The sequence below is a fragment of the Vicia villosa genome, unplaced genomic scaffold, assembly GCF_029867415.1.
Source record: "Vicia villosa cultivar HV-30 ecotype Madison, WI unplaced genomic scaffold, Vvil1.0 ctg.000422F_1_1, whole genome shotgun sequence".
In the NCBI taxonomy this organism is placed as follows: Eukaryota; Viridiplantae; Streptophyta; class Magnoliopsida; order Fabales; family Fabaceae; genus Vicia; species Vicia villosa.
This window is the reverse complement of record NW_026705199.1, coordinates 363,057-386,690: the sequence shown is the minus strand read 5'-3', so window position 1 is coordinate 386,690 and position 23,634 is coordinate 363,057. Positions and strand designations below refer to the sequence as shown.

At 35.6% G+C, this 23,634-nt stretch overlaps 1 protein-coding gene and 1 pseudogene across 1 annotated transcript; both read left to right on the top strand.

The window, feature by feature from the left end:
• Positions 1 to 667: 667 nt before the first annotated feature.
• On the top strand, positions 668 to 1,933 carry LOC131628042 (F-box/kelch-repeat protein At3g23880-like; annotated as a pseudogene).
• Positions 1,934 to 18,080: 16,147 nt separating this feature from the next.
• On the top strand, positions 18,081 to 19,208 carry LOC131628076 (F-box/kelch-repeat protein At3g23880-like). The gene has a single exon (XM_058898936.1). It carries the CDS (start codon positions 18,081 to 18,083, stop codon positions 19,206 to 19,208), a length of 1,128 nt encoding a protein of 375 aa, XP_058754919.1.
• Positions 19,209 to 23,634: the final 4,426 nt, after the last annotated feature.

Below are 23,634 nucleotides of genomic sequence, written 5' to 3'. Positions count from 1 at the left end.
TACTGTTATTATTTTGTTACAGGTTTTATAAACATGGAATTTGGTTTTGGTTTGAAAGAGTTGGTGATAATATGGTTTTGATGGTTTTGGGTGAATGTATGAGATTAATGGTTTTTTTATGGTTTGATTTTGGCTGAGAATGAATTTGGATAAGTTTCTTTGGATGTGCATGCAAAGTGAGGGAAGAAAAACATGTATTGTTTATGTTTGATTTTGGAGAAGTTTCTTTGGATGTGCATGAATTCTCAGCCAAAATGAACTCCCATTGTTGTGTTTGTGTGCATGCAAAGTGAGGGAAGAAAAATTAAATCTGCCACATCATCAATTAAGTCAAAGCCCAGTCAGAAAATATGGTAAAAGGGTTTGGTAAATCCAGGTTTTGGGTTTTATAAGGGGCGTTTGCTAAAAAAAACATTCAAGGGGGCCAAACCGAAACTCGCTATATTGGCAGGGGGTGAAGTATATTAAACCCTATTAAATATGTGTAGTTTGTTGAGATAAATGTGAAAGCAACTCATTACTTGATCAATAAGTTGTTTAAATTTAAAAATAAGTATAAGTTGTTTAAAAGAATTAGGTTACTTAATCAATAAGGAATCGTAGATGGTATAAAAAAAAGTTTAACCTGAAACTCAGTCCCCTAACCTTTTCTTAGGTAGCAAAGGTGATGGCCAAAAGAAGGCAACAACCTCAACAAACCCTAACCCTAACATCACCGCATCCCAGCGGTTCTCTTCCGTTCGATTTGGTGGTTGAAATACTCTGTAGACTCCCTGTCAAACACCTCCTTCAACTCCGCTGCGTCTGTAAATCATGGAATTCTATTATCTCTAGAGATTCCAAGTTTGCCAAGAAGCACTTCCGCTTGTCAACCTCCCGCCACGACCGCCACCACCTCATCCTATCTTCACCTAAGTTCCTTCTTTCACATTCCTCAATTTCCTCTATATTCACCTCCACATTCACTACTGCTACTTCTATCGTCAAACAGTTCGGTTATGGTAAAAGAAGTATTCTTAACAAAATAGCATATCGGAATAGCGCTTCCACTTGTGACGGCATCCTATGTTTTAAGATACATAATACTTTGGCTCTGGTGTGTAACCCTTTCATTCGAAAATTCAAAAGATTGCCTCTTCTGAAATTTCCACACCAATTACCTACCTCATATACCTTAGTGTATGATCGTTTCAATAGTAGTTATAAGATTATTGCTGTAACTAATAGTTTTAAGATTATTGCTGTTAATACAAGTAAAAGAAAATACGAAGTCCGCGTTCATACTTTGGGTACTCGTTGTTGGAGAAGGATTTTGGAATCTGGACTTTCCAGGTCCTGACCTCATTCCTAATCATGGATCAGGAACATTTTTGAATGACTCCGTTAATTGGTTGACACGCGATACTACTAGTGAGTATTTAATTGTTTCTCTTGATTTGGAGAAAGAGTCCTATCAAAATTTTTCACCGCCGGGCTTTGATGATGTGACTACCTTAGGGACATTGAGGGGTTGTTTGTCTCTCCTCTCTTCCAGGGACGAGTTTGATGATTTTTTGATTATGAAGGAATACGGTAATGAAAATTCTTGGATTAAATTGTTCAGTGTTCCTCACATGAAACCATGGCGTGATGATTGTCACTATACCAAGGTATTATATATTTCAGAAGATGACCAAGTGTTGATGGAGTTTTGCAAGGATTGGACTGAGACGGAATTTAATTTGGTGGTTTATGATTCCATAAATAATACATTCAAGATTCCGAAATTTCAAAACAACATCCATGGTCATATGGTGGCAAAAGAAATCTATGTTGAGAGCTTGATTTATCCTTTCTAGATGTTGTGCTATGGGACCTTATTTAGAGTGCTCATCTCGTTATTTATTTTATGCTTACCTTTCTAGAAATTGCTGTGTTATTTTTATTTATTTGTTAGTTACTCTTAGGTTTTGTCATTCCACATTACATTTTATAAATTTGTCTTACTATTTAATCTACTATTCTCAATTTTGTTTTGTGTATCATTAGTTGGTTTCTATATTCCGCTGCAATGATTGAATCTCATTTTGTTTTCTATGCAATTCTTGGCCTTTAACAAGGTTCACTCAATATCAAAACTTGTGTTCTGGTAGAAGTTTTAGTCTACTATGTGATATATAAGTGACTAATAACTTCTGTTTTACCTTACCAGAACATTTTTCATTCGGATTGTTTGCATCTTTTTTATATCAAAAGATTCAAAGTGAAATATAAATATCAGCAGTATGGTTTTAAATTGCGGTTGCGGCTGCGGATGCGGTTGCGGTTGCGGATATTGCGATTGCGGTCATTGCGTTTGTTGCGATGCGCATTGCGGCCGTTGCGGCGTGAATTTTTAAAAGGGAGTGTTTGAAATATTATATTGAAAAATACTTAATGTTATTTTTTTTCATTATATAAGAACTAAATTGAGTTTTAGAATTCTAATATATTGATTTTTGATGAAAATACTTAAAAAAAACATGATTAAAATTGTTCGATGAGGTTCCTAATACATCCGGAGGCGAGATTTCAAAATCACACCGCAATTGCGGTCCGATGCGGTTGCGGAGGCAACCGCATCCGCAATATTGCGGGTGCAATTGCGGTTGCGGACCGCAATTTAAAACCATGAGCAGTAGTAAAATAAAAAACAAACCAAAAACTAAAATGAGTGAAACATATATTATGTGATCACTGTCAGAACCAGCTGTACAAAGTGTTAATTAGTTGTATATTTTATATTTAAATAGGATTAAACTCTCATAAATAGGATTTGATTAGCTGAATAATGTGTATGTATTTATAGAAATTATTGGCCCTTAGTTATAGAATTGAAACAGGGCAGTGATGAGTATTTATTAGGAATTTCCTTTTCTAAATACATTGTATTCTATTTAAGAGCACAGGCTGCTCTATCATAATAACAGAAAAATTATCTCTGTCATGGCATCAGAGCTCCAAAATCCATAGGAGCCTGTTAAAAAATTGTGGCCTGCATTGCCATTGTTTCCGCTGTGCGGCCTGCATTGCCGATTTTATTTTACAGTCTATCACTACGCCAAATTTAAGTTTTAGCAGCACACCTACTAAAGCGCTTCTAGTAAAAAGCGTTGTTATAGGTTGCACTAAAAACAAAATAAAAAAACAAGCTAAAAAAGCGCTCTTAAAGGGGGGGTAATGAAAGCGCTTTTCAAAAGCGCTCTTATAGGGGGGGGGGGGCTATGAAGGCGCTTTCTAAAAGCGCTCTTAAAGGGGGGGGTATGACAGCGCTTTTCAAAAGCGCTCTTATAGGGGTCTTATAGTGGGGGATATGAAAGCGCTTTTGAAAGCGCTCTTAAAGGGGGGGGGGGGTTACAAAAGCGCTTTTTAAGAGAAAGCGCTGGCATAGGTGGCCCTTCTAAAGCGCTTTTCATAAGCGCCCTCGTAGGTGTTTTAAAATAAAACAAATTAAACTTGCCCCAATTAATTTCAGAAGCGCTTCTCAGTATCTTTCTCTTCTTCTCCTCGCGAACAAACACCCAGAATCCCTAAATCTCAGATTCTTCCCTAAATCAATTTCAGTTCCTCCGTCCTCCGTCTCCGCCGCCGTTTCCGCCTCCGTCTCCGCCTCCGTTCGCCGTTTCCGCCTCCGTCCGTTCTCCGTTCTCCCTCCGTTCTCCGTTCTCCCTGCATCCCTTTAGGTAATTTCTAAGTTTTTGAATATGCTGTATGTGGGTTGCTATATGTTCTTATTCATACTGCTATATGTTTTTGAATATGCTTATGAGAATTTGTTTGGAATTTTATATGGAACATTTAGAATCTTTAGAACTGACATTTAGAACAACACTGACATTTGGAACAACACTGAGTTTTGGTGGAAAGATTGAGGAAATTCTGAAATTCTGGGGAGTTTCATAGTTATGGTGAATTGATGAAATTGGATGATCATGTTTTGTGTTGTTGTTTGGATAATCATGGTAGAATTATGATTTAGTAAATCTTACATGTATGATTATGAGTTTTGAATCTTCCTTATTAGTTTTATGAGAGTTTAGGTGGTTTGAGTTGTGACATAAAACTAAGATTCAATGATGAATTGGAGTAAAATTAGAAGATGGAAATATGGTGTTTTGATAGTTAAAACATGTGTATAACTTGTTCCATGAATGGTGATAGATCAAAATTAGGAAATAATTAGGGGTCATTCTTATGCCATAATATTGGAGTAGCTTTTTGTTTGTTGGTTGTTGTGGTTTGTTGAATTGGAGTAAAATTAGAAGATGGAAATATGGTTGTTGTATCATTAAAAAAACCACTTTTAATGATACAAAGAAATTTATAAAAAAAACAAAAGCTATAACAAACGGTTGCTATAGTAATAGAAATTAAGAGTTGCATTTTAAACTTTTTGCTTCTTAAGAGAAATAACACCCTCTTATTTTCCAGAAATACTTGAATTCATCCTTTTAAAATGTTAAAACTTGACACTTTTTGTTTTCTTTAAAAATGAATAATTTTATTGCATGCACTTTAGTTCATTTTAATAAAAAATATGTATACATGTGTTTCTCTATTTTTTTTTTTTGGTTACATGTGTTTCTCTATTTTTATTTATAATATAAGGAACATGTGTTTCTCTATTTTTTAGTTCAAATTTGCTTTCATAAAAAATGTTTGAATTTTAATATAAAAAGAAATTTCACTTTTTAAATTTATAGTTTGTTATAGTTTGTTATTTTCTTCTTTTTAAATTTTAATATCAATTTAGTGTCTCTCAACCAATTTTTTGGTTTGTGGACTTATATTACCTTGAAATAAGGTAATGTCTTCTTTAAGAAATCAGGTATTCTGATTAGGTATTCTATTATGATGATAGCTATTTATTATCTTGACAAAATTCCTTAGTACCTGATAGAGAAACCAAGAAGCATTTGTTTAGCTTAATTAAGTCATGGATAAGACATGGATGAGATCAAACCGATTGTCGAAAGAGTACGAGAAAGGGGTATGGGAATTCGTTGAGTTTGCGGTTAAGCACTCCGAAGACCCGCTTCGAATGCCGTGTCCTTGCTTGGGTTGCTGTTATGGGGATAAGGTTGACGGGAAACAGTTGGGATCCCATTTACTACGGTTTGGAATTGATAGAAGTTATACATGTTGGACAATGCATGGTGAGAAAAGTAACGGGAATGCTGGGTCGAGTTGTAATAGGAAGTATGCTTCAAACGACGATTGCACAGACACATACGATTGCGATCGAGTCGAAGAGATTGCAGAAGCGCTTGAAGAAGATCTTGCGGATTGTCCCAAAATGTTTGAGAGGTTGGTAAGCGATGCAGAGAAACCGTTGTATGATGGTTGTTCAAAATTCACAAGATTGTCTGCGGTGTTAAAGTTGTACAACTTAAAGGCGGACAATGGATGGTCGGATAAAAGTTTCACAGAGTTATTAGCCCTTATGAAAGATATGCTACCAGAGGATAATGTTCTTCCCAATCGAACGTATGAAGCCAAAAAGATGTTGTCCTCTATTGGCATGAGCTATGATAAGATACATGCATGTCCAAACGATTGCGTTTTGTTTTGAAACGAGTATGCAGCGTTGAATGAGTGTCCTAAATGTGGTGCCCCTCGATATAAGAAAAAGTTGTCTCCTGCTAAAGTCTTATGGTATTTTCCTATAATTCCGAGATTTAGACGCATGTATCGTAGTGAGACCGATTCAAGACACTTGACTTGGCATGCAGATGAAAGAATTATTGATGGAAAGTTGCGACATCCGGCAGACTCACCACAATGGATGAAAGTTGATACTGATTATCCTGAATTTGGAAAAGAAGCAAGAAACCTTCGGTTGTCATTGTCTACTGATGGAATGAACCCGCATGGTATTCAAAGTATCTCGCATAGCACATGGCATGTGATTCTTATGATCTATAACCTACCTCCGTGGCTATGTATGAAGCGTAAGTACATGATGTTATCAATGCTAATTTCTGGGCCTAAACAACCAGGGAATGACATAGACGTATACTTGGCACCGTTAATCGAAGATTTAAAGTTTTTGTGGGACAATGGTGTGGAGGTTTACGATGGGTATAGGAAGGAAAGTTTCAACTTGAGGGCGATGTTGTTTGGAACAATTAATGATTTTCCAGCATACGGAAATCTATCCGGGTACAGCAATAAAGGTCAAAAGGCGTGTCCCGTTTGTGAAGATGAAACCGATACGACACGATTGGATCTTTGTCAGAAGAATGTCTTTCTCGGTCATCGTAGATTCTTAAATTCTAATCATCACTACCGTGGGTGGAGAAAAGCATTCAACGGAAAGGCCGAACATGGTACAGCCCCGCCTTTTTTGTCAGGTGATCAAATTTTTGAAAAGGTGAAAGATGTGAGCACTCAGTTTGGCAAGCCTTTTGCACATTCACTTGTCAAGGGTGGGTGGAAGAAGAAGTCCATTTTTTTTGAACTTCCATATTGGAAGTCGTTGTACGTAAGACATTTCCTGGATGTTATGCATATTGAAAAAAATGTATTTGACAGCGTTATAGGTACGTTACTCAATATACCAGGAAAGTCTAAGGATGGCGTTAACATAAGGAATGACATGGTAAACATGGGGATGAGAACTGAATTGAGACCCGTGACGAAAGGAAGACGAACATATCTGCCACCTGCTGTTTACACTCTATCTAGAAAGGAGAAGAAAACATTGTGTAAGTTCCTCAGTGAAGTTAAAGTTCCAGAAGGCTACTCTTCAGATATTAGAAGACTTGTGTCCATGAAAGACCTCAAGTTAAAGAGTTTGAAGACGCATGATTGTCATGTTATAATGGAACATTTTTTACCAATAGGTATACGTTCTATTCTGCCAGAAAAAGTAAGAAGCGCAATAACTAAGCTGTGTTTCTTCTTCAGGTCAATTTGCAGTAAGGTGGTCGATCCCGCGATCTTACCAACATTGCAAAAAGAGATAGTTGTTACTTTATGTGATCTTGAAATGTATTTTCCTCCCTCGTTTTTTGACATAATGGTTCATCTAGTCGTTCATCTTGTGAAAGAGACACAATTGTGCGGACCAGCTTATATGAGATGGATGTACCCTGCTGAACGTTATATGAAAATATTAAAAGGGTACGTGAAAAACAGAAGTCGACCGGAGGGTTGTATTGCCGAACGATACGTTGTTGAAGAAGCGGTTGAGTTTTGTACTGAATATCTGTCAAATGTTCAATCAATTGGACTCCCCAAATCTCATATTGTCGAAAAAAAAGAAGGAAAAAGGCTAATTGGAAATAAAGTTGTGACAGTATCAATGGTCGAACGGGATCAAGCGCACTTGTATGTTCTGCACAATGAGATTGAGGTTGAGCCGTATGTTGAAATGCACAAGGTTGTTCTCCGAGATTTAAATCCAAATAGAAATGAGAACTGGATAGTACGAGAGCACAATCGAAGTTTCATACCGTGGTTTAGGGATCATATTTATTCAAAGTATCGTTCAGATCCTGCTTCAGTAACAGAAAGGTTGAGATGTTTAGCCTATGGTCCAACTGTAATTGTGCTTTCTTATAGCGCATACGCTATTAATGGATACACATTTTATACCAAAGAACAGGATGATAAAAGTACTATGCAAAATAGTGGTGTTACCTTGGTAGCTGAAGCAATGCACATATCAAGTGCGAATGACTTAAATCCGAAATTTGCAAATTTGTCATATTTTGGGGTTATCGAGCGCATTTTGGTGTTTGATTACGCGAAGTTTCAGATTCCTGTATTTGGTTGCAAGTGGGTTGAAAATAATAGTGGCATACGAATGGATAAGTCAGGATTTTTGCAAGTGGATCTCAATAGGGTAGGGTACAAAGATGAGCCTTTCATTTTAGCCTCTCAAGCTAAACAAGTGTTCTATGTCAATGATCCGACAAGTACGAAATGGTCTATAGTGCTTTTATCTAACAAAATAGTAGATGAAAACATTGAAGATCAAGGTGATATTGGTGTTGGCATTGAATCTTGTACAAGAAACGATCAAAATGAGAATGAATCTTGTACTAGAAATGATCATAATGAGGGTATTTGGATCAATCCAACCGTCCGCGTTGTTAAGAGACGCGTAGAACACAATCCTACCAAGAAAAGAAAGAGACGTTAGTGATAAAGGTAATAGTATACATATTCCGACTAATTTGTTTTATTCAATTTGTACCGATTGTTTTAATCAATAGTATAGTACTTATTCAATTTTGGTGCATATTCTCGTTTTGTACATAACTTTTGAACCATGTATCCGTTTGTCGACTTCTTTACATGTAACTATACTATTTTGACGATTCCGGAGCTGCTCATGCACTTATATGTTCATTTCGGGACTGTTTTTTTATCGGTTTTGCTTCTGCCCGTAATCAAAAGTCGGGCTTAGGGTCTGAATTTCGGAAAACTGACTTTATTTTTGAGTCCGTGGGGACGTTTTACCATAGCCATGTAAATTTCGTTCAATTCCGACAACTTTATTTTTTGACGCTTATTTTGATTTGTACCGATTTCGTTTCCGATTTACTTGTACATGCATGGTTTGACTTCCATTTTACTTGTATAGATTGTTAGCTTATTAATAGTGTACTAATGTGCTTTAGTTTGTTTGATACAGGTTAAATGGCTCCGGATAGAGATGCTCCACCTGAAAACTCACAAGAAAGAGATGCTCAAGAAAGAGATGCCACGGATACAAATGCTCCACCTGATACTGAAGCAAAAGAAGTTGCACGAGGCATCACTATCATGAAGGGAATCGTTCGACATAGAGACCAAGGATTAGTATACCGATTGGAATGGAATTCTGATAAACAAGCAATTGGTCCTAATTCTGCAAAGTTGACAAGTTATATTGGTACACTTGTTCGTATGCATATTCCGGTCTCCGTAGCTAAATGGAATCTGAAAAGCGAAGACTTGGATGCGGAAAAAAAAGCGATTTGGGACGAGCTTCAGGTATATATCATATATGGTTAATTGTTGTTATTATCTTGACGATAAATTGTTTAAATTACTTATACTAACACACTATGAGTATGTTTTTTTGCAGAGGACTTTTGAGATACCAGATGATCGTAGACGCTACATACTTGGTTTGGCCGGCAAAAGATATAGAGGGTGGAAAGCTTTTTTGACAAACACTTATCTTAAGGATAAAGATGGAAACTTTCTTGAAGAGGCACCGGGACGGCCAAAAAAGTATGAGATCTTCATTGGTGAAGAAGATTGGGCTAAGTTTGTAGAGCAAAGAGATGAAGATTTTCGGAAAAGGAGTGCCAAGAATAGTGCGAGAGCATCCAAACCCGCATATCCATACAAAAAAGGGCGTTTGGGATATGCACGCTTGGAGGATAAAATTGTAAGTAAATAGAAATGCGTTTTAATTAATTGTCTAAATGTGTTTTATTTGACGATTTTATCATTTGTGTCAATGCATAGTTAGAGGAGACTAAAAGTGAGGAAACCTCACTTCCTGAACATGTGTTGTGGAGGGAAGCTCGTGTGGGCAAGGATCATGCTGTCGATCCCGAAGTTCAGAGAGTTTTTACTGAATGTGTAAGTATAATACTGTGTCTTTAATTAAATCAAATGTTTTTTAATATATAAATGATTTTTTAATGTAAATGAATTACAGGAGACCTTGTCGCAATCGGCATCCACCGGTGAGGGGAGCGTACTTAGTAGAGCACTAGATGCTCCTGAGTATCCCGGTCGGGTGAGGGGTAAGGGTCATGGTGTGACTCCAACCTCTTTTTACAAGAGTCCTAGGAGAAGAAATCCTTCAAATGAAGAAGTGTTGCAAAAGTTGGCGGAATTGCAAGCACAAGTCTCTGAATTGCAAAGAGATAAAGAGGCGTATATGAGAGAAAAGTGCAACACTTCATCGGTGAAAGAAACTAGTGATAAGGCTAGTATCAACTATCAAAGGAAATTTCCCGAGGTAATTATAATTTTTTTCCTTTTAAATTGTTCTATTTTATTAATGATAATGACTTTATATTTACTATTGGTTTAGGGCATTTCATCTTGCCAACTATACTTATCGGAACCGAGTTATCGACTAGTTGGCAAGGGAAAAGTGCACAACACTTTGGGAGATTTACTTCACCATAGACCGCTCCCGGATGGACACCTGAAAGTATCGGTGGATGTTGTAGTAGATCATGATGCGATGCTACCGGTACCTGACATGGTCTCAGAGACGACATTGCTGCGAGATGCAATAGGATCATTTGTTGCATGGCCCTCGGAGCTCATTACCATTAGTGATGAGGTACATTGAAAACGATTATGAATCATTTAGTTTTCGAATGTCAATTCTAAACCGTTTATTAATTATTTTTTACATTTTAATTTTAGACTGCTCCTATAAAACCCACAGTTAAGGGTAAAGGGATTTTACAGGAGGAGGAGTGCGTTGCATCACTAAAAGAGGTACATTTAAAGTGTTAATAATTAATCTGAATCTAAATCTGCATGATTTTATATTTTACCTAACTTATATGATTTTTAGGCATCCGCTCGAGAGTCACAACAAGTGACGCAGCAAGTTCGTACCGTACCACCCACTGGTCCTCCGAAGCCAGCGGGAAAAAAAGGCGGTGCTTTTGTGCCTCGGTACCGGTCGACGCTCGCAACAATGCTTGATATGTCCGATTTGAAGGATGGTGCTTTACGTGAAATCGTTATGGATGAGAGTGTCTTCGGTATTGAATTCAAGTCACTTATTACACTTGATGACTTGGAGGAGATTTTTAAGCATGATCAACTAGGCGTCAATAACATGCACTCATACATCCGGTAATATTCCCTCATCCGATATATTATTTAATTAGTCCCACAATATAATTTATTTACACATTTCAATGAAAATAATCTAATGTTTATTATGTTTTTATTTAAGGTTGTTGTATGACAGAGTGTTGCGCGGGACTCCGTTGTCTAACAGATTCCGTTTCGTGTCTTCCGCCCACTGCAGCGGAATGGCAATTGCTTCGGAACGGGAATCAGTTAGACAGCGATTAGTCGATAGATTCATGTCCACCGGCAATACAGAATGTCTGCATCTTTGGGCGTATAATACCCGACCGTAGGGTTAGTTTCTCATTCTTTGTTCATCTAATCTCTGTTTCTTTTGTGTATAGCAAATTTTTCATATAACCTATTGTTTTTATTTATAGAGCACACTGGTTGCTGCTTGCTATCAACCCTATAAGGGAAGTCGTGTATTATCTGAATTCGGTAAATGGTGAATGGACCAATTATCCGGCCATGAAGGACATCGTTGATTTGTAAGTGGGATCGTTCTAAATATATATTCGTGTATATTTATATATATATTTACTTATTTGTGGGATTGATCTAAACATATGCTTTTATATATTTGTTAATTAGATCAATACAAGTGTTCCGAAGTCAACGGGACGCACAGGTATCCCGAACTAAATCTAGCAACATTACTTGGATCCAAGTGCAGGTACATTATTTTTCACAATGTTGCTTATAATATATTTATGCTACTTGATAAAACAATGCACAACTATAGAATCTTATTTGTTTTTCTATGTAGTGTCCGCAACAGAAAAACAGTTACGATTGCGGATACTTTGTATTGAGGTTTATGAAAGAAATCCTTCAGGCAAATCAATTAGAGATTCCGCTCACGGTATGAATTTATAACTTAAGATAATTTCATATAATTTATTACATTTAACTAAATGTATCATTCATATTTTGTTTTTGTTTTGTAGTACCTTGACGAATTCCGTGCCGCTGGATACCCGAAACTTAAGTTGGAAGAAATAAAAGAGGATTTGTGTCATTTTTATATTAAGCGCTTTTTCATGTAGGATTTGTGTCGAATTGAAGTACTATAATATTATTGATGTTGTAATGATGTATATATATAATTTTGGATATTATAATGGTATTATATTAGTATATATATATATATATATATATATATATATATATATATATATTGTCTTACTGATGGCTGAAATAATATCGTCGAAAATAAATTACAGGTCGAAAATATTACAGGCTGAAAACATATTACAGGTCGAAAATATTACAGGTCGACTGGGAGGATTAAATTACAGGCTGCACATTAAAATACCTCATTTAGCTACTAAAGCGCTTTTTAAAAAGCGCTCTTAAAGGCCCACATACTAAAGCGCTTCTTTTTAAAAGCGCTGCCAAAGATTAATAAAAAAGCAAAAAAAAAAAAAAAAAAGCAACATACTAAAGCGCTTTTGTAAAAGCGCTCTTATAGGGGGGGCTATCAGAGCGCTTTTTCTGGAAAAAGCGCTCTTAAAGCCCACCCTATAAGAGCGCTTTTACAAAAGCGCTTTAGTATGTTGCGTTTTTTTTTTATTTTTTACTCTCACAGGGGGGCCTATCACAGCGCTTTTCTGGAAAAAGCGCACTTAAAGGGGGGCCTACCAGAGCGCTTTTTCCTGAAAAGCGCTCTTAAAGGGGGGCCTACAAGAGCGCTTTTTCCAGAAAAGCGCTCTTATAGGGGGGGCCTACCAGAGCGCTTTTAAAAGCGCTTTCGTAGCCTATGCCAGCGCTGGCTTTGGCAGCGCTTTAAAGCGCTGTTAAAGGCCAAAAAAAGCGCTTTAAAAGCCCTTCCTCGTTGTAGTGTATATTGTTGTTTTCCCAACAAAATTCAGAATGTCTGAACCAGTTAATACCCCTGCCCCAAACACTGGCTCTGTTGAACTGCAGAATGTTCAACCTAGCCTTCGTCTCAATGGTAAAAACTACCTCAAATGGTCTCATTTTGTCCAAACCTTTTTAAAGGGAAAGGGCAAATTGAATCATCTTACTGGAAAGGATACTCCAGTAGCTGCAGACAAAAAGTTTGCTGCATGGGATGAAGAAGATGCTGTTGTAATGTCATGGCTATGGAATTCCATGGTACCCGAGATTAGTGATGCGTGCATATTCATGAAGACCGCCAAAGAGGTGTGGGACAGTTGTAAAGAAAATTATTCAAAGGTTGGTGATGCTGCACAAATTTACGAAATTAAGATGAATATTGCGACTACCAAACAAGGAGATCGGTCCATTAGTGAGTATGCACAAACTCTACAAAACCTATGGTTGGAGTTGGATCACTATGAACATTTTGAAGCAAAATGCACAGCAGATGCTACTTTACTAAAAAATTATAAGGAGAAGGATAGAATCTATAAGTTCTTAACAGGTCTGAACAACGAGTTTGATCCAATAAGGATTCAAGTACTCGGAAAAGAGTTACCCTCACTAAATGAAACCATGGCTGCCTTTCGAACAGAAGAATCGCGAAGAGGAGTGATGATGGAGCCTCAATCAACTCAAAGTTCAGCCTTAGTAGCAGAAAGTCGAGAGAAGAACATCGACCAATGGAAGAACGGTCAAATCGGAGGAACCCCCAAAATGGAGATTGAAAGAGGGGATAGCAAGGATTCTCTATGGTGTACATTCTGCAAGAAGCCAAGACACACAGAAGACAGATGCTGGAAACGTCATGGAAAACCGCCAAATCAGAATCGAAATTGGAACACCAAAGGCATTCAACGAGGAGGACCAGCACATGCTCACTTGGTCCAATCAAGTGTTGTTGAGGGAAGTCATTCCAAACCTACTGCAGACTTCAATCCAGAAGAAATTACAAAACTAAGGGAATTACTAGACTCTTTAGGCAAACCCACAAATACAGGTAGTTCTTCCATGGCATTATCAGGTAGTTCTCATCCTTATGCTCTTAGTGTTATACAATCTACAGAAAAAAAGACATGGATTGTTGATTCTGGGGCTACGAATCACATGACCCATTCCTCTACTGAGTTTATCTCTTACACACCGTGTCCAAGTAATAAAAAGATTGTCACTGCAGATGGCACTTTTATTACTGTTGCTGGGAAGGGAGATATTCCACTAAGTCAAAATTTAATTTTGAGAGATGTCTTGCATGTGCCCAAATTATCTGCCAAATTGTTATCTATTCACAAACTTACAACAAATTTACAATGCTTAGTAACATTCACTCCTACACTTTGCAAATTTCAGGATCAGGAAACGGGGAAGATGATTGGACTTGCTAGAGAGGACAATGGGCTCTACCTTCTTATGGAAGCGCGTGGGACAAGTAGCATTAAGAGTCAACTTCCATTGTCTTTGTTGTCAGAATTTGTTCCTTCCCTTAATAAAGAAATCTGGTTGCGTCACTTCCGGTTTGGTCATCCTTCATTTAGCACTCTCAAAAATATGTTTCCCACCTTGTTTCAAGGTATAAACTTAGAAAGTTTTCATTGTGATGATTGTGAACTTGCTAAACACAAACGTGTTAGCTTTCCTAATAATAATAAAAGAATGTCTACTCCTTTTTCCTTAATCCATAGTGATGTTTGGGGGCCATCCAATATCCCAAATATATCTGGGGCCCGTTGGTTTGTCATTTTTATTGATGATTGTACTAGAGTGTCATGGATGTATCTCTTAAAACAAAAAAGTGAAGTCACTCAAATATTTAAATTGTTTTTTCAAATGATAAGAACCCAATTTGAGACTACCATCAAACGGTTTCGTTCTGATAATGCCAAAGATTATTTTAATCAAACATTGTCTTCTTTTTTCACTGAAAATGGTATTATTCATGAATCATCATGTGTCCACACCCCACAACAAAATGGGGTGGCTGAAAGAAAAATTGGGCATATTCTCAATGTTACCCGAGCATCTTTAATACACACAAATGTTCCAAAACAATATTGGGGGGAGGCTGCTCTTACTGCAGCCTACTTGATTAACCACTTACCCTCTCAAATTCTTCAGAATAACAGCCCCATTCAGCTCCTCTCCAAATTCTACCCAAATTTCAAAACTTCAAACAACCTAGTTCCTAGGATCTTTGGATGTGTGTAATTTGTCCATGTTCATTCTCCACATCGAGGAAAACTTGATCCTCGAGCTATTAAATGCATATTTCTTGGTTACTCCCCTACCCAAAAGGGTTACAAGTGTTATCAACCTACAACAAAAAAGAATTTTGTCTCTATTGATGTCACTTTTGTCGAAACCGAATCCTTTTTTTCCAAACCTTATCTTCAGGGGGAGAAGGAATATATTGAAGATAAGGATGATTTGTTCCAAGACCTTTCTTTTATGCCCACTTCATTACAGACTCCTAATGCTACTCGTCCACTACAAGTTTACACAAGAAGGGCAGCACCTATTATCCAACCTGTGCAAGTTCCAAAATCTGACCCAAATCCTGAAACTGTAATTGATGAGACTGTTTTAGAGGAGCAAATTGTGCCCCTTGAAACTGAAGTTGATGGGACTGTTTTAGAGGAGCAGAATATGTCCATGGATGCTAGAGATCTTCCAATTGCAATAAGGAAGGATGTTAGAGAATGCACAAAAAGGCCAAGGTATCCATTGTCTCACTTTATATCCTATGATAATTTGTCCAACAATCATAGAAGTTTTCTTGCTCATTTAAACAGTACCACTATCCCAAAAAATGTTACTGAAGCACTAGATATCAAAGAGTGGAGAGAAGCTATGAAAGTCGAAATGGATGCACTAGAGAAAAATGGAACTTGGAAATTAGTAGAGCTTCCTAATGACAAAAAACTTGTTGGCTGTAAATGAGTATTCACCCTTAAATACAAGTCTGATGGAACACTTGAAAGGTATAAAGCAAGACTAGTAGCTAAGGGGTACACACAAACGTATGGGATTGACTATCATGATACTTTCTCTCCCGTCGCAAAAATGAGCACTGTCAGAATTTTGTTATCTCTAGCAGCTAATTATGGATGGAATTTGCAGCAATTCGATGTCAAGAATGCTTTCCTACATGGGAACCTTGAAGAAGAAATTTACATGGAGGTCCCACCTGGGTTCAGCTTTGAGAAAGGCAAAGTTTGTAAGCTAAAGAAGGCCCTTTATGGACTGAAACAGTCCCCTAGGGCCTGGTTTGGCAGGTTTACTACTGTGATGAAAGATATGGGATTTAAACAAAGTCAGGGAGATCACACTTTGTTTACTAAGCATTCAGCCTTAGGGGGAGTTACTCCACTAATTGTTTATGTGGATGATATAATTGTAACAGGAAATCATCAAGCAGAAATGGATAGCCTAAAAGTGTGTTTGCTGAAAGAGTTTGAAGTAAAAGAGTTGGGCAGATTAAAATATTTTTTGGGCCTTGAAGTGGCACACTCTCGTCATGGTATTTTCATTTCTCAACAGAAATATGTGCTGGATTTATTATCTGAAACTGGTAAATTGGGATGCAAACCAGTAGAAACTCCAATTGAACAAAATCACAGACTTAGTGAATTTGTTGAAGATGCAAGTGTGGATAGAGAATCCTATCAAAAGTTGGTTGGAAAGTTAATATATTTATCTCACACTAGGCCAGACATAGCTTATGCAGTGGGAGTGGTGAGTCAATTCATGCATAATCCCAAAGAAAATCATCTTAGAGTTGTTTATCGAATTTTGCAATACTTGAAGGGCACTCCTGGAAAAGGAATTCTATTTACAAAGGGTGAAGGAATTACTTTGGAAGCTTATACAGATGCTGATTATGCTGGATCAGTAGATGACAGAAGATCCACATCCGGATATTGTACTTTTCTTGGAGGAAACTTGGTGACTTGGAGGAGCAAAAAACAAAACGTTGTTGCGAGGTCAAGTGCAGAAGCAGAATTTCGGGCTATGGCTTTAGGTATTTGTGAACTCCTATGGCTGAAAATAATTCTACATGACCTAAAGATTGAATGGAATGGACCCGTGAAACTATATTGTGACAACAAGTCAGCAATAAACATTGCACATAATCCAGTGCAACATGATAGAACGAAGCATGTCGAAGTAGACAGACATTTCATCAAGGAAAAATTGGATAGTGGGACAATATGTATACCATTTGTATCAACTGGAAATCAGCTGGCAGATGTTCTTACAAAAGGATTAAGTGGCTCTACATTTCAATCTATTATCAGCAAGTTGGGAATGGGTATAATATCCACTCTCCAACTTGAGGGGGAGTGTCAGAACCAGCTGTACAAAGTGTTAATTAGTTGTATATTTTATATTTAAATAGGATTAAACTCTCATAAATAGGATTTGATTAGCTGAATAATGTGTATGTATTTATAGAAATTACTGGCCCTTAGTTATAGAATTGAAACAGGGCAGTGATGAGTATTTATTAGGAATTTTCTTTTCTAAATACATTGTATTCTATTTAAGAGCACAGGCTGCTCTATCATAATAACAGAAAAATTATCTCTGTCAATCACTTATAATCTAGAATATATTTTCCATCTCATAATCTGGAATGTGTAACTTATGCATTCACGCACAACATAATCGATGTTTATAATATTAAGATGTTACAACTCCTTGAAAGTGGTTTCGTAGCTGCCACTCTTACCTTTTTGTGATGTCACCCTTCTTTAACACATTTCCATCTGCCTGTTATTGTTTGCAAACAACACATTATGCACATTGTGTGCTGCAATGCAAACAACTAGTCTTAGATTTACCAAATATGAAAAGGATCAAATATATTAAACAAAATATATTCAAAAAGTAAAGGATCAAATATATTAACATAAATTATGCTAAAATAAAAATATAAATTAATAAAAAAACATTTTAATAGATAAAATAAAAATAGAAATGTGTAGATGGATAATTATTTATATTAGAAAAAAATGTTGTTAAACCATTGTTTTATAAAATTTTAAAAAATTATTAAAACAATTTGTTATAAAATAATTAAACTAAAAATATAATATTTAGGATACATAATAATAGTAAATATGTGTAGTTTGTTAAGATAAATGTGAAAGCAACTAATATTAGTTTGTTAAGATAAATTTAAAAATAACTATAAGTTGTTTAGTAACTTACTTAAAAAAATTAGGTTACTTGACTGATAAGGAATCGTAGAATGATTAAAAAAAATTTAACCTAAATAAATTTATAAAAGGGTTACTCTGAATCTCCCTCTCCTAGCCTTGGTAAAGATGACGGCCAGAAGAAAGAAACAATCTGAACCAACTTTAACATCATTGCATCTTCCAATTGATCTGGTGGAAGAAATACTGTGTAGAATCTCCGTGAAACACCTCATTCGACTCTGTTGCGTATGCAAGTCATGGAATTCTCTTATCTTCAGAGATTCCGAGTTAGCCAAAAAGCACCTTCGCAAGTCAATGTCAACCTCCAGCCACGACCGCCACCACCTCATCCTAACCCCTAATTCTCCTTCACCTGACTTTCTTCTTTTTCATTCCCCAATCTCCTCTATCTTTACCTCTGCTACTACTACTGTCAAACACTTCCACTACTCTATTACAGAAACTCTTAACCAAGGAAGATATGGTAATAGAGTCTCCACTTGTGACGGCATTGTATGTTTTAAGATGGATAATTCTTCGGTTGTGTTGTGTAACCCTTTCATTCGAAAATTCAAAATATTGCCTCCTTTAAAATATCCAGACCAAAGTTATTTTGAAATATATTATACTTTGGTGCATGATTGTTTCATTAATAATTATAAGATTATTGCTGTTAATTCGACACGTAATAGCAAAATAAAAGTCAACGTTCATATTTTGGGTACAAATTATTGGCGAAGGATTCAGGACTTCCCAGGTACTGACCTCATTCTCGTGTCTAGATTGGGAACATTTGTTAATCACTCTCTTAATTGGTTGGTATATACTGCTGCACCGTTCATTGTTTCTCTTGATTTAGAAAAAGAGTCTTATCAAAAGCTTGCACTGCCGGTCTTTGATGATTTTACCTCTTTTTTTACCATAGGGACATTGAGGGATTGTTTGTCTCTCCTTTTTTACAGGTGGGTCGAGTTTTGTGATGTTTGGATTATGAAAGAATATGGTAATGAAAAGTCTTGGACTAAATTTTTAACTGTTCCTCACATGAATGAATGTCATTTTTATGGCTATACCAAAGCATTATATATTTCAGAGGATGACAAAGTGCTGATGGAGTGTACGAAGATGGGAATAAATAGTTTGGTTGTTTATGATTCCATAAATAATAATTTCAAGATTCCTAAATTTCAATACGACAACGAGGGTGACATGACATCAGAAGTATATGTTGAGAGTTTGGTATCACCTTGTTAGATGTTATGCTTCTTAACCTAGTTTAGAGATTCAATTACAGCCTATAAGTTAACATATGATCTTGTTATTTGTTTAATGCTTAGTCTGATTCCTAGTAACTTCATGGTATATGCAACTTGAGCAATTATTATGTTTACTCTATTTTTTATTATATGAATCATAGTCAAATTAGATTTTGTTATCTAATATTGAATGTACTAGCATATTTTGACGGAAATTATCTCCATTTTTAATTATGTATATACTGTGTTTTAAACTTCAAGGAACAACTTTGTCTGTTAGAGAACATGGAACCAGTCCAAAAGTACACAAAATAAGATTAAGGTTACGTACTGGCAAAGTCTGAATACGAGATACAAGAAACTGAGAGCCTTAACATGGAAGTTACAACAACTAAAAAAGGTAAGAGGAGGCCTAATAAATTCTCCTTTGGGAGAAGTGATCTTGATGGATTTCTCACTGCCAAAAACAACTTTGTGAGTGGATATGAAGAGGAGGCCTGCTATAGGACCTGAGGTGGTTGATAAGTAGCACTTTCAATAGCTTCTCTCCATCTTTAACACTAAAGAGTTGCATAAACAGTTTCTCTACTCCTCCAACTTGAAGAATTCTTGCTCCCAACCTCACTTTCCCTTTTACAGTATTTGCCATCATAGTTAGAACTGAATTTAATTTACCTGACAAAAAATAAAATTGACCATGTTCAATAAAATTAACTTTGAAACAATTGTTGAGATTTTTGGCAAGGCAAATTTCTAGAGAGAGATGCTCCTCCTTCTCTCTAGAAAATTTTTCCCCAACCCTTTAGGGTTTGGTGGCTCTTCTCCACCTCCATGGTGGTCCTCTCCTTCCACCTCTATGGTGGCACCCTCCCTCTCTTTTGAGAGAACTTTCTTCTCCATCCCTCTTCCTTCTCATTCCCTCACCATAGACAAACTTTTCACCGGAATCTCCCTCTCTCAACCACTACCAACCGCCAAGTTTTCTTCTCTTCTTTTAAGGCCGCCACCGGAACCACCACCGCCAAGAAGAAACGACAAGTTAGTTGTGATTTTTCTACACACCTCAAACACAACAACAATGGATGCTCCTCTCCTTCAAGGAGCTGCTCATACAACTCCGTTGTCCGAAATTTGTCGTCCACCACCGAAGCCGCCATGGTTATACAATATGCAAATTCTAACAGGGATGTTTAACTTCGGTTTATTAATTTATGTTTTGTATTTTTGTGTTTTAGTGGTAAATGATGCACTCTTGGTGTTTGACAAAATGCCTCAAAAGAGTTTTGTGTCTTATAGCATGTTTATGTGTGTCTATTGGCATTTCATAGTGATTGAGGAAGCTTATGAGTTCAACATCTATTCCATAACTATCTCTAGTCATCTATTAATTTGTGAACACTCAAAAAATTGGGGCAATTTTGAGACCAAAGAAAGTCGAAATGTGCAAACACAAGTCAAAGAAATCATCCTTAATTGGATTTGGAAAAAGACTATGGATTCTCGCTTCTACATTGCCATTGATGGTGTTTGCAAGAGAGTGGATTGCTCGTTGATATGTCGTTGGATTTGGTTTGGTTGTGCCTTAGCTTTTGAAAATTATATGTATAATGTCTCTTATGACTATGTAGTGTTTTATGTTAGAAGTGCTTTTAGGCTATGTATGGAGTATGTTCCATTTCAATTGTGTCCTAACATTTGTAATTCTTGCTTGATTGAATATTAATGAAGCTTGTTTTTCTATAAAAAAAAAAAAAAAACTTTGAAACAATTGTTAGATGAAATACATATTTTGGTTGGCTCTTTATTTCTTTTACAAATGCAAATAAAAGAGAGTGATTAAAGCTTACTGAGCTAGAATTAGGCCTTTCTGATGCATTACATTGCTGTAGAAGTGAAAAAGAAGTTGAAAAGAAAATAGCCAAATCACTGCCACATCATCCCAATGCTCCCACATGGAAAATTAATTAAACTTTTTCACCAATTGAGATGTAATGCTTATAAAAGAATGATACTTGCTTATCTTATAATGTCCAAATGCATCATCAAAGCTAGCTGCCACTCTTGACTCTAATGTGTCCTACCTTTACAGCAGTTAGTTGCTGTGTGGAGGGTTTTGGTATTGCTTCATTACCATCATCTCCAAAGGGTTCGAAGAAATTCAAGCACAACTACTTAACAAGTTAGTTACATGCATATTTTCAAGAACTTTTGAATTGTATTCAGACCATAAAAATTTCTGATCGAAATTAACTAAAACAACGCTAAGTCAAAATTTTGTCGAGGCTAGCTCCTTCGACATTTCGACTTTGATACAATTCCGACATACAACACATTTTGATCCAACGAATTACATTTTCAACAAAATCCACATGGCATTCCACTTCACTGCCACATAATTTATTAACATAATTTGACTAACAAAATAGACGAAAAGACCAATGTGCTTCAGTTTTTACAGTTAAAGAATTCAAATGGTCTCTTTTTTTTAATTAAGAGACTAAAATGAACAATGACTACAAGATACAGAACTGAAAAAAATATTTTGCCAAAAAAGTAACTACCTTACCATGTTGAGAGTATTAAAGTCAAAATAAAAATTTAATTGGCATCTTAAAAAAAAGTAGTAGGATTATAAACAATATGCTATGAGGCCTCCCGATCAGTCAAGAACGAAATTTTAAATAGGATTGGTTGGTATGTGAAAGATCTTAAAACTCGAACTGTTAACATGACATGGATCGGGAGGCCTCTATTTAAACAAATTTTTATGACGACTTCATTGCTTTCGAGCATGCCTCGATTTTTTTTACACCTTAAAAGCTTCTTAATCATGTGAACTACATCATCACTAGCATGGTAGACATGTTCTTGTTGACATCAAGAACAACCTTCAAATATTTATTTACTCATAATTTTTATATAAAAAAAAAAATAAAATTGATTATGAAGTAGTGTCAATTGATTTTCCTATAGTTATTTAAAGTTATTAAATTGCTTTAAACTTTTTAAAATTTATTTATTTATTTATTGAATTTAAAAATACATAGATCATTCTTTTACATGATGATTTTGTAGTTTAAATACTATATATATTTTATCACATCATTATAGTTTTTTTATCAAAACACATAACATGATTATATAATAATAAGTTTATCATATCATTCTCATATTATATTTTTTTTCTTCCAAATTCTTATCATTTACTACTGTTATTTCTTTCATGCGTGCGTAACAAACTATAGTTTTTAAAACTCAATTCACCTAAACTTTTTATAACAAACAGATTATATGAAAATAAAATTCAAAAATAAGAAAAAAATTAAATAAAGAATTATTTGATGGATAAAATCAAAACAGATATACATAATATGTAGAAATATTTATGTAAGATAAAAAAACAAACAAATTATATCAAAAAATAGATATGAAGTAAATAAAATATAAATATTTGATGGACATAATCAAAATATATGTGTAATTTGTTGAAATATTTGTGATTGATAAAAAAATAAAACCACAAAGAGTAATGGGCGGAGTGAATGTGTGCCATAAAAACTAGAATTTTATTGAAATACATCAATAATGTAAAAAAAGATTTACACTTTCAATTAAATATTAATCACAACTAGGGGTGGGAATAGGCCAGGCCGACTAACAGGGGCCTACAGCCCAGCCTACATAGACCTAGGTCAGGCCAGGCTTTTTAGATAAATAGAAAAGGCCTAGGCTTTTTTATAAGCCTATTTAGCTAAAAAGGCTAGGCCACAGGCCACATAAAAAGCCTTTTAAGCCTAAGAGGCCGGCCTATTTAAATACATATGAATAATTTTATTATTATTATATTATATTTTTTAATTTGAATTAAAAATATAAAAATATATTTTAGTTATCTTGAAGAAATTATGAAAATAAGATGAAAAGAATCTTATGAACAATGTCATAAGTTGTTTCGATAAGTTCTCTCAAACAAATAATATCACAAAATTTATGCTACTAGGTAAACTCAAATAAACTAATGCAAACAAACATTTAATCTCATTGATCTTTTAATTTGTTAGTCTATATAAAGACGAGTTGAATGACTTATTTACAAATGTTCAAATGAAATAGGCTTTTAAGTAGACTAATAGGCCAATCAGGCCTTCAAAAAGGCCAGGCCCAGGCCAAAAAAATAAGCCTATGATAGGCTACAGGCCAGGCTTAGGCTTTGAATATTATAGCACGCCAGGCTCAGGCTTGGCAAAGCCTAGCTCGGCCCAGCCTATTCCCACCCCTAATCACAACTGTCTATTAGTTTAAAATATTTGACTTTCATTTTAACTTTTCTAAAAATAATAAAATATAGTATAAACTTTTTTACATTTATAATGAATAGCAATTAACAGGATATAATTAAATTTATGGAAATATAATTTATTTTA